Below are 12,144 nucleotides of genomic sequence, written 5' to 3' on the forward strand. Positions count from 1 at the left end.
CAAATATGTTTTTCTCCAAGTCTCTCATATCTCTGCTCTTCCTAGCAAAGAGTCTCAACACAACCATCCCAAACTTTTTTTTAGAGGGAAGGATAAAAGTGGACGCTGTTTGTCAGAACTGAATCTAACTGACTGCCGCAGGAACCAACAAATGAAAGCAAGTAGAAACAAAAACCACAATCCAGGCTGATGTGGGTTCTGACTAGGTAAGAACTGGACGGGGTGATGTGCTGCTTTGTCCTCTAGGCCAAAGGCTGGTGCAGGTGTTGGATGTGGTAAGAAATGTGGCTAAATCAGATTACTTGGGTACTGCTGTGAGTTGCCCCTGCCTGGCACCATCCACAGGTCTGTAACGTCCACCCACTGTTGGTGGGTGCTGTTACAGACCTGTGGCCCCACACACTGGGGTTTTCCCCCCAAAGGTGCTCTCTTTAAAAGGTGATGTGTGATTATTGCTGTCCAGAGTGGGAAGCTGATCCAGAGCTTTTCTAGGAATTGGCAGGGTCTTTTCAAGTACAACCTGGGACCTGGCAGAGGATTTCCCTTGCTCCAAGGAGATGCACGAAATCCAAACCGCTCATGTTCTTTTTAATTTGGAATTAATTTCCTTGAAAGAAGGTGTACAAACCCCAAGCAGCAGCAAATCGCCATCCCTCCCTTCTTCCCGGGTTTGCTGATGGACTCCACAAGCTAAAACCTGAGTCCAGTTTGGGCTCTTCTGTCAAATGAGCTCTGGGGGAGCTCTGAGCCAGGCGGGAAGAGCAATTGTAGAAAAACCACGGCAGTAAGTTTAAAGCTCTTGGAAAAGTCACTTTAAAGAGAAGGGCTGATGGAAGTCGAGCTCTGGGTGTCCCTGAGAACAGAGGGAAGGTCACTTGTCACCCAATGCAGAACTTCAAACTGTAAGCTTTTTTTAGTCACTTGGCAAGGATTTATGTTTTCCCTGAAGGCAAAGCAAAGACTAATTCCCCTTTAACCACAACTAAACCCAGTCTGACTGCAGCCCAAAATACAGAGTTGTCAATCCTTTAGTAATCAAAATACAACAGAATGCTGAGGAGAAACAGCAGAAATCACCCCAGGGGTATCACTTACATGGTGATCAGCTCTGTCAGTGGTTTCCCTCTTCTGTAAAACAAAAATAGAACGACAATGTTAATGGGTTGTGGTATAAAACTAAAGGTGTGGGTGTATTTTGCAAGGTTTGCTTTCAAAAAGGAATAAACCCAATTTAAAAGGGGACGGGGAGAAGCCCCTCAGCTCAATGTGGATTCCTGTCTTGTGCTCCATTGATTTTTCAGCCTGCTGCTGGCTCGCTGTAGTCCTAGCAGCAGGATGCCCACGACAGCAATCCCATTTCTCCCACTGAAGGAAGCCACTGTCCTCCCAAAGAGCCGGGGTCAAACCCCTCAGCAGCAGGACAGGGACTCAGAGCTGCCTTTACCTTTATTTTCCACTTTAAAATCAGATGGGAGGAGGTTGTCCTGCCGGTTCCCCAAGACAAAGCCCAGGAAGGAGAGGATGAGAGCATCGAGGATGCCGATGATGCAGAGGATGTAGGCCCAGCGCACGGTGCAGGCACCCAGCGTGTACTTGTCCGTCTTATCCCCACACATGCGCTTCACCTCGGCTGAGTCCCAGCCGTCGGGGTAGATCAGGCAGCCGATCATCAGCCCAGTAGCTGTGGGGAGAGACATGTGACAGCAGAGAGTCATGGAATGGTTTGGGTTGGAAGGGACCTTAAAGATCATCTACTGCCAGCCCCACTGCCACGGGCAGGGACAGCAGCCACAAGCTACCTGCTGAGCCGATACGTGGAGATGGCAGGTGGAAGACTTAGATTAGATACTAGGAAGAACTACTTCACTACAAGGGTTGTGAGGCCCTGGCACAGGGTGCCCAGAGGAGCTGTGGCTGCCCCATCCCTGGCAGTGTTCAAGGCCAGGTTGGACACAGGGGCTTGGAGCAACCTGCTCTAGTGGAAGGTGTCCCTGCCTGTGGCAGGGGGTTGGAACTGGATGAGCTTTAAGGTCCCTTCCACACAAACCATTCTATGATTCTAAGAGCACGAGCATGATGCTATGGACAGATAAGATACTACAGACCAGCAACCAGGCTTAAAGAGCTCCGTGGTTGCTGGTCACACATGGCTCTGTTCTGCTGCCGCCGCCAGGGAGGAGCAGGACACGGACACAGCACACTGCATTCCAAGGAGCTCCCTATCAAGGATACGCTGCTGCAGGATCTCCCATTGCTGCGTTGCCCAGGCAACACCTCTCCTGCCTCCTCACGTGTCCTCCAAAGAAACACTTCCTACAAGCAACACCCAGATGGGTTTAGTCTGTGCAAGGTGGAGAACCTGCTGATGCTTCATGCCTGGCCAGATTTTGCCTTACACTTTGCTAAGGTAGAGTTGCCAGCAGCAGCAGCAACTCCGCAGATTAATTCTGCTTGTTCAGCTGTGGTGGTTCCAGCCTGGCCATGAGCCACCAGCTCCTCCTGTGGCTGCTCCCAACACACAACCCCAGCACACACAGCCCAAGAGCCTGGCTGTTGGCACATCACCTCTGTTTGCCACAGGAGTTGCAACAAACTCAGTGCTGAAGGGCCATCTTCTGCCAAAAATGTCCCAAAATCTCAAAAGTGCCTTTTTTTCTCCCCCATACACGTTCAGAGAAATTGTATTTGCTGAACTAGAAGAATGAACAGGCTCAGGAGGGAGAAGGTGAGCTCATCCGTGAGGCTTTGGGATGTGATTCAGTTGGACTTGATGATCTTAAAGGTCTTTTACAACCTAGTTGATTCTATGATTCTAATAGAGGCTCTTCACACCTTCCACTGTGATCCTGGTGCAGAGCATGGCAGTAACTGGTCTTTTATGTGTTTTGGTGCAAGGCTGAGGCCCTCCCAGGCTCTTCTCACACCAAAAACCCCATGGTGGAAGCTCTGCACAAGCAGATTAATAAAAGGTTTATTTCCTAATAATAAATACATAATAATGTGGCTGCCCCATCCCTGGCAGTGTTCAAGGCCAGGTTGGACACAGGGGCTTGGAGCAACCTGCTCTAGTGGAAGGTGTCCCTGCCCGTGGCAGGGGGTTGGAACTGGATGAGCTTTAAGCTCCCTCCCAACCCAAACCATTCCATGGTTCTATGAAGCAGACATTTGTCTCTGCCCTTGTTGAACATCTGCAGCCTCCTGCAGCAACAAGATGCTCCCTGCCATGGCCTGGTGCCTCTGTCAGGGGACAGTTGCCTCGTGCTTTGCTGATGGTTTTTTCCCTTGGCTTGGGAACACAAGAGCAGCAAGGCCAGCGGGCAGCAACCCCGGGCTGCAGAGAGCATTTCTCTTCATTGAGAAGCAGCTGGTTTTTCCTGTATTTAATTACTCTGCCCTGTAGCTAGCACAAAGTAGGGGCATAGAGAAACGGGGTAAGCTGGCCAGAAACCACTTCTGGGAAGATGCACCCTGGAGCAGAGCAAAGGCCAGAAAATGGATCTTCTTGTCACCTTTGTAAAATAACCCTGGGAAATGCTGCAGCACCAGCCCCGAGATGGCTCCAAAGCTCCCAAGAGCCTGTTTGGGGCAGAGAAACCGACTGTGAGGGATGATTCAGGCTCATCTATGCGGCCTGAGCACCCTGCACCAGGTTTCTCTCCTGCACCCAGCACAAAAACATACGTAAAAGCCCCAAATACAACAGCAAAGCCTTTCCCTGCTGGCGCTCCCCAGGAGGCTGAGCTGCCCCAAGCCTCTTATCTAAATCTTGGCTTGAGCTTACTTCTTTAGCCAGGATCTGGAGCAGCCCCAATGCCGTGGGGTGTCCCTGCCATGGGATGATAGATTGAACCCATGAATGATTCAGGAGTGGCTAGGTTGGGTTTCAGCTGAGGCTTCAACCCCAGGAGCTGGGTTACCAGTGTCTCAGGTGTCTTCTTGTGCCGGGGAGAAATGGAGAAGGCTGGAGATCCACAGGGATGAGCAGAAGGATGTGGGGATGAGCAGAAAGATAAGAAAGTGTGGGTGATGGTGCTGAGTCTTACAGTCAGACCCCTCCTCCTGTTCCACTTCCCCAGTACATCATCCCCCGAGCTCAGGGAGTTACCACAGTAACCCAGCAAACGCTAGCACCGTCTCCCTGCTTAATTCCCACAGGATCTGGCACACAGCAGCAGGCCCTGCAGCGCTCAGTGCTCTTGAACTGATGATGCTCTGAAGCCCCGACCCCGCTGCTGCCTGGATTTGCAGCGTGGAGCAGGAAGCATCACAAGTCTGCCTGGTCTCAGCTGCTCTGACAGGCTTTGCCTGCTGCAAATTCTCCACTGGTAACCAGTAATGGGGAGCAAATGAGGCGTGAAGGTTGCACTGGGGACCCCTTCCTGGCCAGAACCCCCCCGGCAGAGGCAAAGAGGGAAAAGCAGCTCTGGATGGAGCATCAGCAGCCCCCAGCCCCCGAGCACCACCCCGAGCCCCCTCACCTGCTGCCAGCTGCATCCAGGCACAGACTTTATAGACAGTGGCTGCGTTACAGAAGAAGAAGAGGCTGAAGCAGAGGATGGAGCCGATGATGAGGAAGGTGGAGATGCCTACGAAGAACATGGCTGTTTTGAAGGCGCTGGAGGGGATGGTGCCGAAGTCGAGGGGGCTGCCCTTGCAGATGAGCTCCCCAGTGAGCGCGTTGCCGATGCAGTAGGAGAAGAGGCCGAAGTAACCCGCCTGTGGCGTGTCGATGCTGTCGCCGATCCAGTACGGCTGGATGAAGGTCACGACCATCAGGATGGAGAAGCAGAGCGTGAAGAGAGCCCAGAGGAGTCCCATGGCCCGCGCGTTCCTCACGTAGTTGGTGTGGTAGATCCGCGCCGCCTCCTGCGCCGGCAGCAGCTCGGGCATGGCGGGGGCTCAGCCACCGGCCCCGGCCCCGGCCCCGCTCCCGGGCGCCCGGCGCTGCCCCGCCCCGGCGGGAGGCTCCGGCGGCGGCTGGACCGCCCCGGGGGGCGGCGGCGCGACCCCCCTCCGGCACCGGCAAAGAGCCGGGGAGGACCCTGGAGGAGCCGGCGCCATCCCGGTCCTGAGCTGGGGGGGGCGCGGGAGGAGCCCCGGGATGGGAGATGGGTCCCTGGGATGCACCCCCGGATGAGCCCTGCACCGCCGGGATGTGCTCTGTGTCCCCAGGATGAGCCCCGGGATGGACTCTGCCACCGGGATGAGCCCCGAGATGTGCCCTGCACCCCCAGGATGCACCCGGGATGGGAGCTGGGCCCCCCGCAATGAGCCCTGCATCCGGGGATGGGAGCTTGGCCCCCGGGATGCACCCCGGGATGGGCCCTGCACCCCCAGGATTCTCCCTGTGTCCCCGAGGTGCACCCCGGGCTGTGCCCTATGTCCCCAGGATGCACCCGAGGATGCACCTCTCGGATGAGCCCTGTAGCCCGGGGATGTTCCCTCCCATAACATGCTGTGTTCACTGGGTTGTGCCATGCTCCCCCAGAATGTGTGTCGGGATGGGCCTGGCCTGCACCATGCGACCCTGGAAAATGCTGGGATGCTCCCCAGGATGTGTCCTGCCCCAAATGTGTGCCCCAGGATGTGCCAGGGGATATGCTGGAACCCTCAGAATGTGCTGTGTGCCCCAGGATGTCTTCTGGATGCTGTGCCCCTGCAGCTGCTCCCCTCTGTCCTCCCTGCTGGTGTCACCAGGGTCTTCTTCCACTGGGTCATGGGGCGCTGCATCACTGGGATGGGGGGCTGGACCCCCCATCAGCTCCAGGGCTGGCTGGAGCTGAGGCAGGGAGGGGACTGTCCCCAGAGCCCCGCTGTGGAAACGGCTCATTGGGCTGCCAGGACACCCCAGAGCAGCATGGGCAGCCCCAACGGGCTGTGGGCACTTGCAGGCGACCTTTCTCCAGAATCGTAAGACCATAGAACCATAGAACGGTTTGTGTTGGAAGGGACCTTAAAGCTCATCCAGTTCCAACCCCCTGCCACGGGCAGGGACACCTTCCACTAGAGCAGGTTGCTCCAAGCCCCTGTGTCCAACCTGGCCTTGAACACTGCCAGGGATGGGGCAGCCACAGCTTCTCTGGGCACCCTGTGCCAGCGCCTCAGCACCCTCACAGGGAAGAGCTTCTGCCTCAGAGCTCATCCCAATCTCCCCTCTGGCAGGTTAAAGCCATTCCCCTTGGCCTGTCCCTACAGGCCCTGATGAAGAGTCCATCTCCAGCATCTTTGTAGGCCCCCTTCAGATACTGGAGAAGCCACATCTGCCCCACATCCCAAGGGACCAGAGAGGTACGTGCCACCGCAATGGTCACTCCACAGCCAGCACCAGCCTCAACGTCACCCCTGCAGCCAGCGAAGGCCAGGGCTGCCCGGGCATAAGCATTGCCAGGCAGGAAAAGCTGTGCTGTTCCCAGGGTTGTTTTCCTTTCATCAGCCGCAAAATAACCAGCAATATCTGGCAGGACATGGCCCTCCAGGGGCTGGGGACCTCAGTGGGCTCCAGAGCACCCAGTGAGGCCACACCAGCAGGGGCTGGACTGGCTCCTGCCACACTTTGGGCTTTCCTGAGCAGATTTCTCGGTGTCTGTGCTGGTAACGTTTGAGCAGTGGAAGATCTGATGGAGCTCCTGCCATAGCACCAGCGCTCCCTGTGAGCCCGTCACCAGCACCCAGCACGGAGGGCATCTCACAGAGGAAGGAGGAGTGGAAATTCCCACTGGGAGGTGCAGGAATGCCATCACTTCTTTGCCAAAGGAGGTGCCAAAGGGTACGTGGGCATCGTGGGACTGTCACGTGGGGACAGCGCTGGCAGCATTGGCCTCGCTGCCCCGATGCCATGAGCTGGGGTGTGATAGGAGCAGCCACATCAGCTGACGGAGCCACTGGCTATAAAGCACCTGCCTGCCCCATGGCAAAGCCACGAGTGAGCCCACCATGGCCAACATGCTGCACGCCTGCGTGCTCCTGGCCATGCTGCTCCTGGCCGAGGCCATGCCCATGGAACAGGAGCGAGGGCTCATCTTCAACTTGGTAAGAAGGACACTGACCCTTATCCTTGGGAGACCCCGCGTGCTGCAATGGGGCACATCGGGGGGGCTTGGAGGGGTACATGAGAGCAAAACGTGCTGTGACTGGGGAAACTGAGGCAGGCGGGGATGGCCTGGTGGGCTTCCCAGGGTTGTGAGGGATCTTGGAGCCTGGGAAAGCAGCTGTGTAAAAGGCTATGGAAGCCTGAAAGTGCATGAGACCAAAGATCTCAGATGCCTGTGCCAGCCATCCCCACTCCCACAAGGAATGGGGAGGGTGGACACGCTTCCCCTGCACTGTCCCAGCCCTATTCACATGAACCCAGCAGAAAACAGCATGTCAGAGGGGGTGTTTTGTGCCAGAACAAGGAAATGCTGCAGGGTCGAGGCTTGGGTGTGCTGCTGAGGCAGAGGAAAGGCAGAGCTGACGCATGACACCCCCCACAAACCCCTACGGGGGGGTTATGGGGGAGCAGAGAGTGATCAGGACTCACCCCCTGCCCTGTGGTACAGGATGTTGGGGAGCTGTGTCTGCAGAGCGCCCAGTGCAAGAGCCACTGCTGCTACCACAGCAGTGGCCTCAGCCTGGCCCGGTGTGCGGAAAGGGCAACCGAGTTCCAGGAGTGCTCCAAGACGGTACGTGCTGCCCTGCTCCCTGGGGGAAAGGAGGAATGGGGCACGTCCCCCGCGCTGCACCATGCCTTGCTTCCCCACAGAGCCTCTATGGGGTGTACTACAAGTGTCCCTGTGAGAGCGGCTTGACCTGTAACGCCGATACGACCATTGTGGGTGCCCTCACCAACACTGACTACGGCATCTGCCAAGACCCTGCAGACACCAAGTAGTCACAGTGAAGGAGAAGACCCTCCGGTGCCTCCCCCCCCCCCCCCCCCGCTTTTCCCCTCCCCAGGGACACCAGGACCTTCCTGCGCTGCCCTCGCTGTGTTCGAGTAAAGAGCGTCTTCTGCCAAGCTGCAAGCCGGCCTTTTCACTCCATCCATCCCTCTGGCACAGGATGGGGACAGCAGGGCCAGAAGGTCCTAGAAAAAGCCACAGGACTGTGATGGCTTTACCCCTATGTCTGTGCACATCATAGGTAATTGTATAATAACCTGGGCCACGCCAGCAGTGAGCCATGGGGTGAGCTCTGCTCAGGGGGTGCGTTGGCAAAGGGGGTGCAGGGGCAGATGCAGCAGTGCTGGGATCTGAGGAAGCCTTTGGGTTGTGTCAGACTCGTTTTATTGGCTGCTTTCTGGTTGGAAACATCCCCTAGAAAAGGTTTGTCACTGGAGAAGAGGAACTCGGAGGTGGTGTGGAAGCTGGGGGTGCTCATTGTGTTGGTGGTCATGTCCACCTCTGCCGTGTGGCTGGCTCAGGGACTGTAGTGATAGGACAAGGGGTGATCGGTTAAAACTGAAACAGGGGAAGTTCAGGTTAGATATAAGGCAGAAGCTCTTCCCTGTGAGGGTGCTGAGGCGCTGGCACAGGGTGCCCAAAGAAGCTGTGGCTGCCCCATCCCTGGCAGTGTTCAAGGCCAGGTTGGACACAGGGGCTTGGAGCAACCTGCTCTAGTGGAAGGTGTCCCTGCCCATGGCAGGGGTTGGAACTGGATGAGCTTTAAGGTCCCTTTCAACCCAAACCATTCCATGATTCTATAACTGCATGATTCTGTAGAATCTATATAGACCCTGCACTCTGAGAGCCCTCCTCCTCCTCCTCGGGGTCTGCAGACGAGGCCATGAGGATGTTGACTGGGTGTAAGTCCTCCTTTGAAAGGGCCACATAATGGCAGTGGTTGTACATGCCATGGCAGGGGATTGGAACTGGATGATCTTAAGATCCTTTCGAACCCAAACTATTCCATGATTCTATGATTCTATGAGGGCCCCTCATGCAGCAGCTCTACCAGCAGCTACTCCGGCTGTGGGATGTGCAGGAGCTCTGGGAATTCAGGCTGGAGCTGGGGTAAAGTGATGGGGGGAGCCGCCCTGCAAATCCCCCTTAACCCTGCCCAGGGCAGGGTAGCTGCAGGGGGTGATGCCCAGCTCGGAGCTGGTGGTTTGGGCATGGGGACGGGGTGCAGACCTGCTGTGGGGGGTGAGGAAGAGGACGAGGCACTTGCCTGGAAGAACTGGGGAGGGACCAGAAAGTGAGGGTGTCACTGTAGGGTGATTCTCTGGTGGCATCTTCACCCCATGTGTTTCTATCCCTGGAGACAGAAGGAGCACCAGGCACCCACAGCACCCAGAGGTGGCTCTGCACTGGGTGGGGAGGGACACGGGCCATTTCCTGAGGATGCCCTGCAGGAAACATTCTTTCCAGGATAAGGGGATCTGCACCTGCAAAAGCCCCAGAGATGCGGGTGGGAGGGTGGCACAGACAGGGGGTCCCTATTGTGGTGTTGGGGACATGGGGGGCTGCCTGGGGACAGGGCAAGGGATGCTCCAGGCCCCTGCAAGCCCGGCTCAGCGGAGCTGTGAGAGGGGAAATGCTGACCTGGAGTTTAGTTCTAAATCTGGGGTGGGTGGTGAGAGCCTTGAAGGTTTTGGCATCGTGATTGGGGGAGTCCTGGGCAGGAGATCACCAGGTCCATGTCCTCAGGAGTGAGGCCTGAAGGAGGTTGGAGATGGGGACAGGGACAGCAGCCCCTCTCCTGTGGGCAGAGCGAGGGGACACAGGGACATGGGACATGGGCGGTCTCCCCAGCCTCACCATCTGTATGGGGTCCTCAGCCATTCCCCACTCTGGAGAGGCTGGTGTCACCCAGGAACACATACTGGGGATACTGGGAACTCTGCTTGCCTAGGACCAGATGTGCCTGGGGCTTTGCATCCCTGGCCTGGGTAGGATGCGGCCAGGCCGGGGCAGAGGACCAGCACAGGACCAGCATAGGATCAGCACAGGATCAGCACAGGACCAGCATGGGACCAGTTTAGGATCACCCGAGGACCAGCAGGGGGCAGCCGCAGCCCGGAACTCCCCCCAGCCATGGGGATCCCACAGCCCAGGGGCAGCTCAGCCTCGGGTTTGCGACGGGGACCCTGGAATACCCCCAGCCCCACAGCCCCACAGCCCTGGAGCCCCGCTTTGGGGGTCACCCCTTCCCTGGAGAGGGAGGACCTTGGGGGGGAGGGTAAACTCCTGGTGTATATGAAGAGGATTTTGGGTGTTCCCCATTGTTGGGGTGTCCTTATGTTGGCAGGAGGAGGATGGGGGCAGGGGAGAGGTGGGAATGGGGTGGCTGTGCTACGATGGGGAGCACACATGAGCACCCCCTGTCCCATCTGTCCCTGTACTTACTGGTGAAGCGGCAACTTTATTTTGGCAGCTCTGGACTGGTAAATATTGGCTTAAACCGAAAACCAGACGCCTGACTCACGGCGTCTTAACAAACACAGGAAGGGGCCCCCGGCGAGCGTGGGGTGCTGCCAGCCCCGGGGGGGCCCTGCGCCAGGGTGGGGGCACCCTGAGCTGGGGCGGAGGACAGGGCATCCCTCCTGGAGGGGATAACACGGACCCCCCCATCGGGGACCTTACTTCACTCTGGGGTGCAAACACTGGGGTGCTCCCATCTCACCCCATCACCGCACTCAGCACCCTCATCCCCGCTCGTTCAGCCCGCGGCTGCCCCTGATGTGCGTGTGTCCCCCCCCCCGCCGCGGCCCTCCCCGGGCTGTTCCCCCGAGGGTACAGGATGTTCTCGCCTCCCTCTCCCCAACCTCACTCCTCCCTCTCTCCCCCTTCCGCAGGCCTCGGCCTTCACCTCTTCTCCTCCGCGCAGCTTTAACCCTTCCTTTCGCAGAGCCGCGTCTCCTGCATCGCTCGTTTCTATCGAATTTTACCCCAAAACAAGGCCATGATGCTCCTTCCCTGCACATCCCGGGGGGTCCCTGCACCCCCAAGTGCCTGCGCTCCCCCCCCTTGTACCATATAGGAGCGTCCTCCGTGGGTGCCCACCCAACGCCCGTCTTTGCAGACCCCCCACCAGCAGACACCCCCACAAAGGAGAGCACCCCCAACCCTGACAAAACCCCCAAATAAAGGGTGTTGCGGGGGGCTGCCAGCCCCAGGGTGGTAATTCTTGGAGGGCTGGAGGGCCTGAGGCAGGTGGCAGCCCCATAGCACCTTACTTGGGGCAGTGATTTATGGGGTGATTCCCCTACCCCCCCTCCAGTTTGCTGCAGACTGGGGTCATGCAGGGGCCTGGTCCTGTGGCAGGGCCGGGGGGGGCTTAAGCAGTTTGGTTGGAAGGCGCTGGGGGTGCCTTTGCTTTGTGGGATCCTTGTGCCATGGGAATTCACCTGAGGGGCTGCCCGGAGGCATCGGGGCATGCATGGAGTAATTTGGGGGTACCCCACAGGTGGGCATCTGGGGCTGCCTGCTTGCTTTTGGCTGGAGGTGGCCACTGTGTCTGCAAGGTAGGAGCTGCACGGATGAAGCATGTCCCTGCAGGGTGAGGGACACCCCAGCCAGCACCGGGGGCTTGAGAAACCCCAAATCCCCGGGGAGATGCCCCTGGCCGGTCACCTCATGCCCCATCCCTGGCAGTGTTCAAGGCCAGGTTGGACACGACTTGGAGCAACCTGCTCTAGTGGAAGGTGTCCCTGCCTGTGGCAGGGGGTTGGAACTGGATGAGCTTTAAGGTCCCTTCCAACCCAAACCATTCTATCGTTCTAACCTGTGCCTGCAGCAGCAGAACCCCCACAGCAGGGGTGCAGCCCCACCATGCACCCAACTGCTGCCTCCAGGGACAGTCCTCAGACCCCCGATGGGGTTTTCCTAAACCCGGGCCAGGTTTTCCCAGGTCCCAGGGAGCTGGTTTGGGATGGAGCTGGTGTCCCTTAAGCTCTTGCTGGAGGAACCTTTCTAGCAACAGCAAAATAAAAATAAAGAATTCATGAAAAGCTCTGGTTTGCCTCTTCTTGCCAAAACCAATTGTTGAAGATTTCTCCCGGCCTCTATGGCTTTGCCTTCACATGTGACAGAGTGAATAACGCCGGATGCTCTCCTGTTTTTCCACTATGATGATTTTCCCTGGGGAAGGACCCGGTGGGAGGGGAAAAGATCAGCTCTGGGCAACCCCAAAACCTGGCCGTGGGTCCCTGTCCCTGCTCTGGGT

At 57.6% G+C, this 12,144-nt stretch overlaps 2 protein-coding genes across 2 annotated transcripts; one reads left to right on the top strand and one right to left on the bottom strand.

The window, feature by feature from the left end:
• Positions 1-567: 567 nt before the first annotated feature.
• LHFPL5 (LHFPL tetraspan subfamily member 5) lies at positions 568-5,071 on the bottom strand. Its single transcript, XM_030473464.1, has 4 exons — positions 4,479-5,071; positions 1,445-1,681; positions 1,096-1,128; positions 568-853 (listed from the first exon to the last, which is right to left on the bottom strand). Exons 1-3 carry the CDS (start codon positions 4,888-4,890, stop codon positions 1,112-1,114), a joined length of 666 nt encoding a protein of 221 aa, XP_030329324.1. The 5' UTR covers positions 4,891-5,071; the 3' UTR covers positions 568-853; positions 1,096-1,111.
• A 1,111-nt stretch (positions 5,072-6,182) lies between these two features.
• CLPS (colipase) lies at positions 6,183-7,894 on the top strand. The gene is made up of 3 exons (XM_030473465.1): positions 6,183-7,029; positions 7,539-7,661; positions 7,742-7,894. Exons 1-3 carry the CDS (start codon positions 6,934-6,936, stop codon positions 7,868-7,870), a joined length of 348 nt encoding a protein of 115 aa, XP_030329325.1. The 5' UTR covers positions 6,183-6,933; the 3' UTR covers positions 7,871-7,894.
• The last annotated feature ends 4,250 nt before the right edge of the window (positions 7,895-12,144 follow it).

The sequence above is a fragment of the Strigops habroptila genome, chromosome 18, assembly GCF_004027225.2.
Source record: "Strigops habroptila isolate Jane chromosome 18, bStrHab1.2.pri, whole genome shotgun sequence".
NCBI lineage: Eukaryota > Metazoa > Chordata > Aves > Psittaciformes > Psittacidae > Strigops > Strigops habroptila.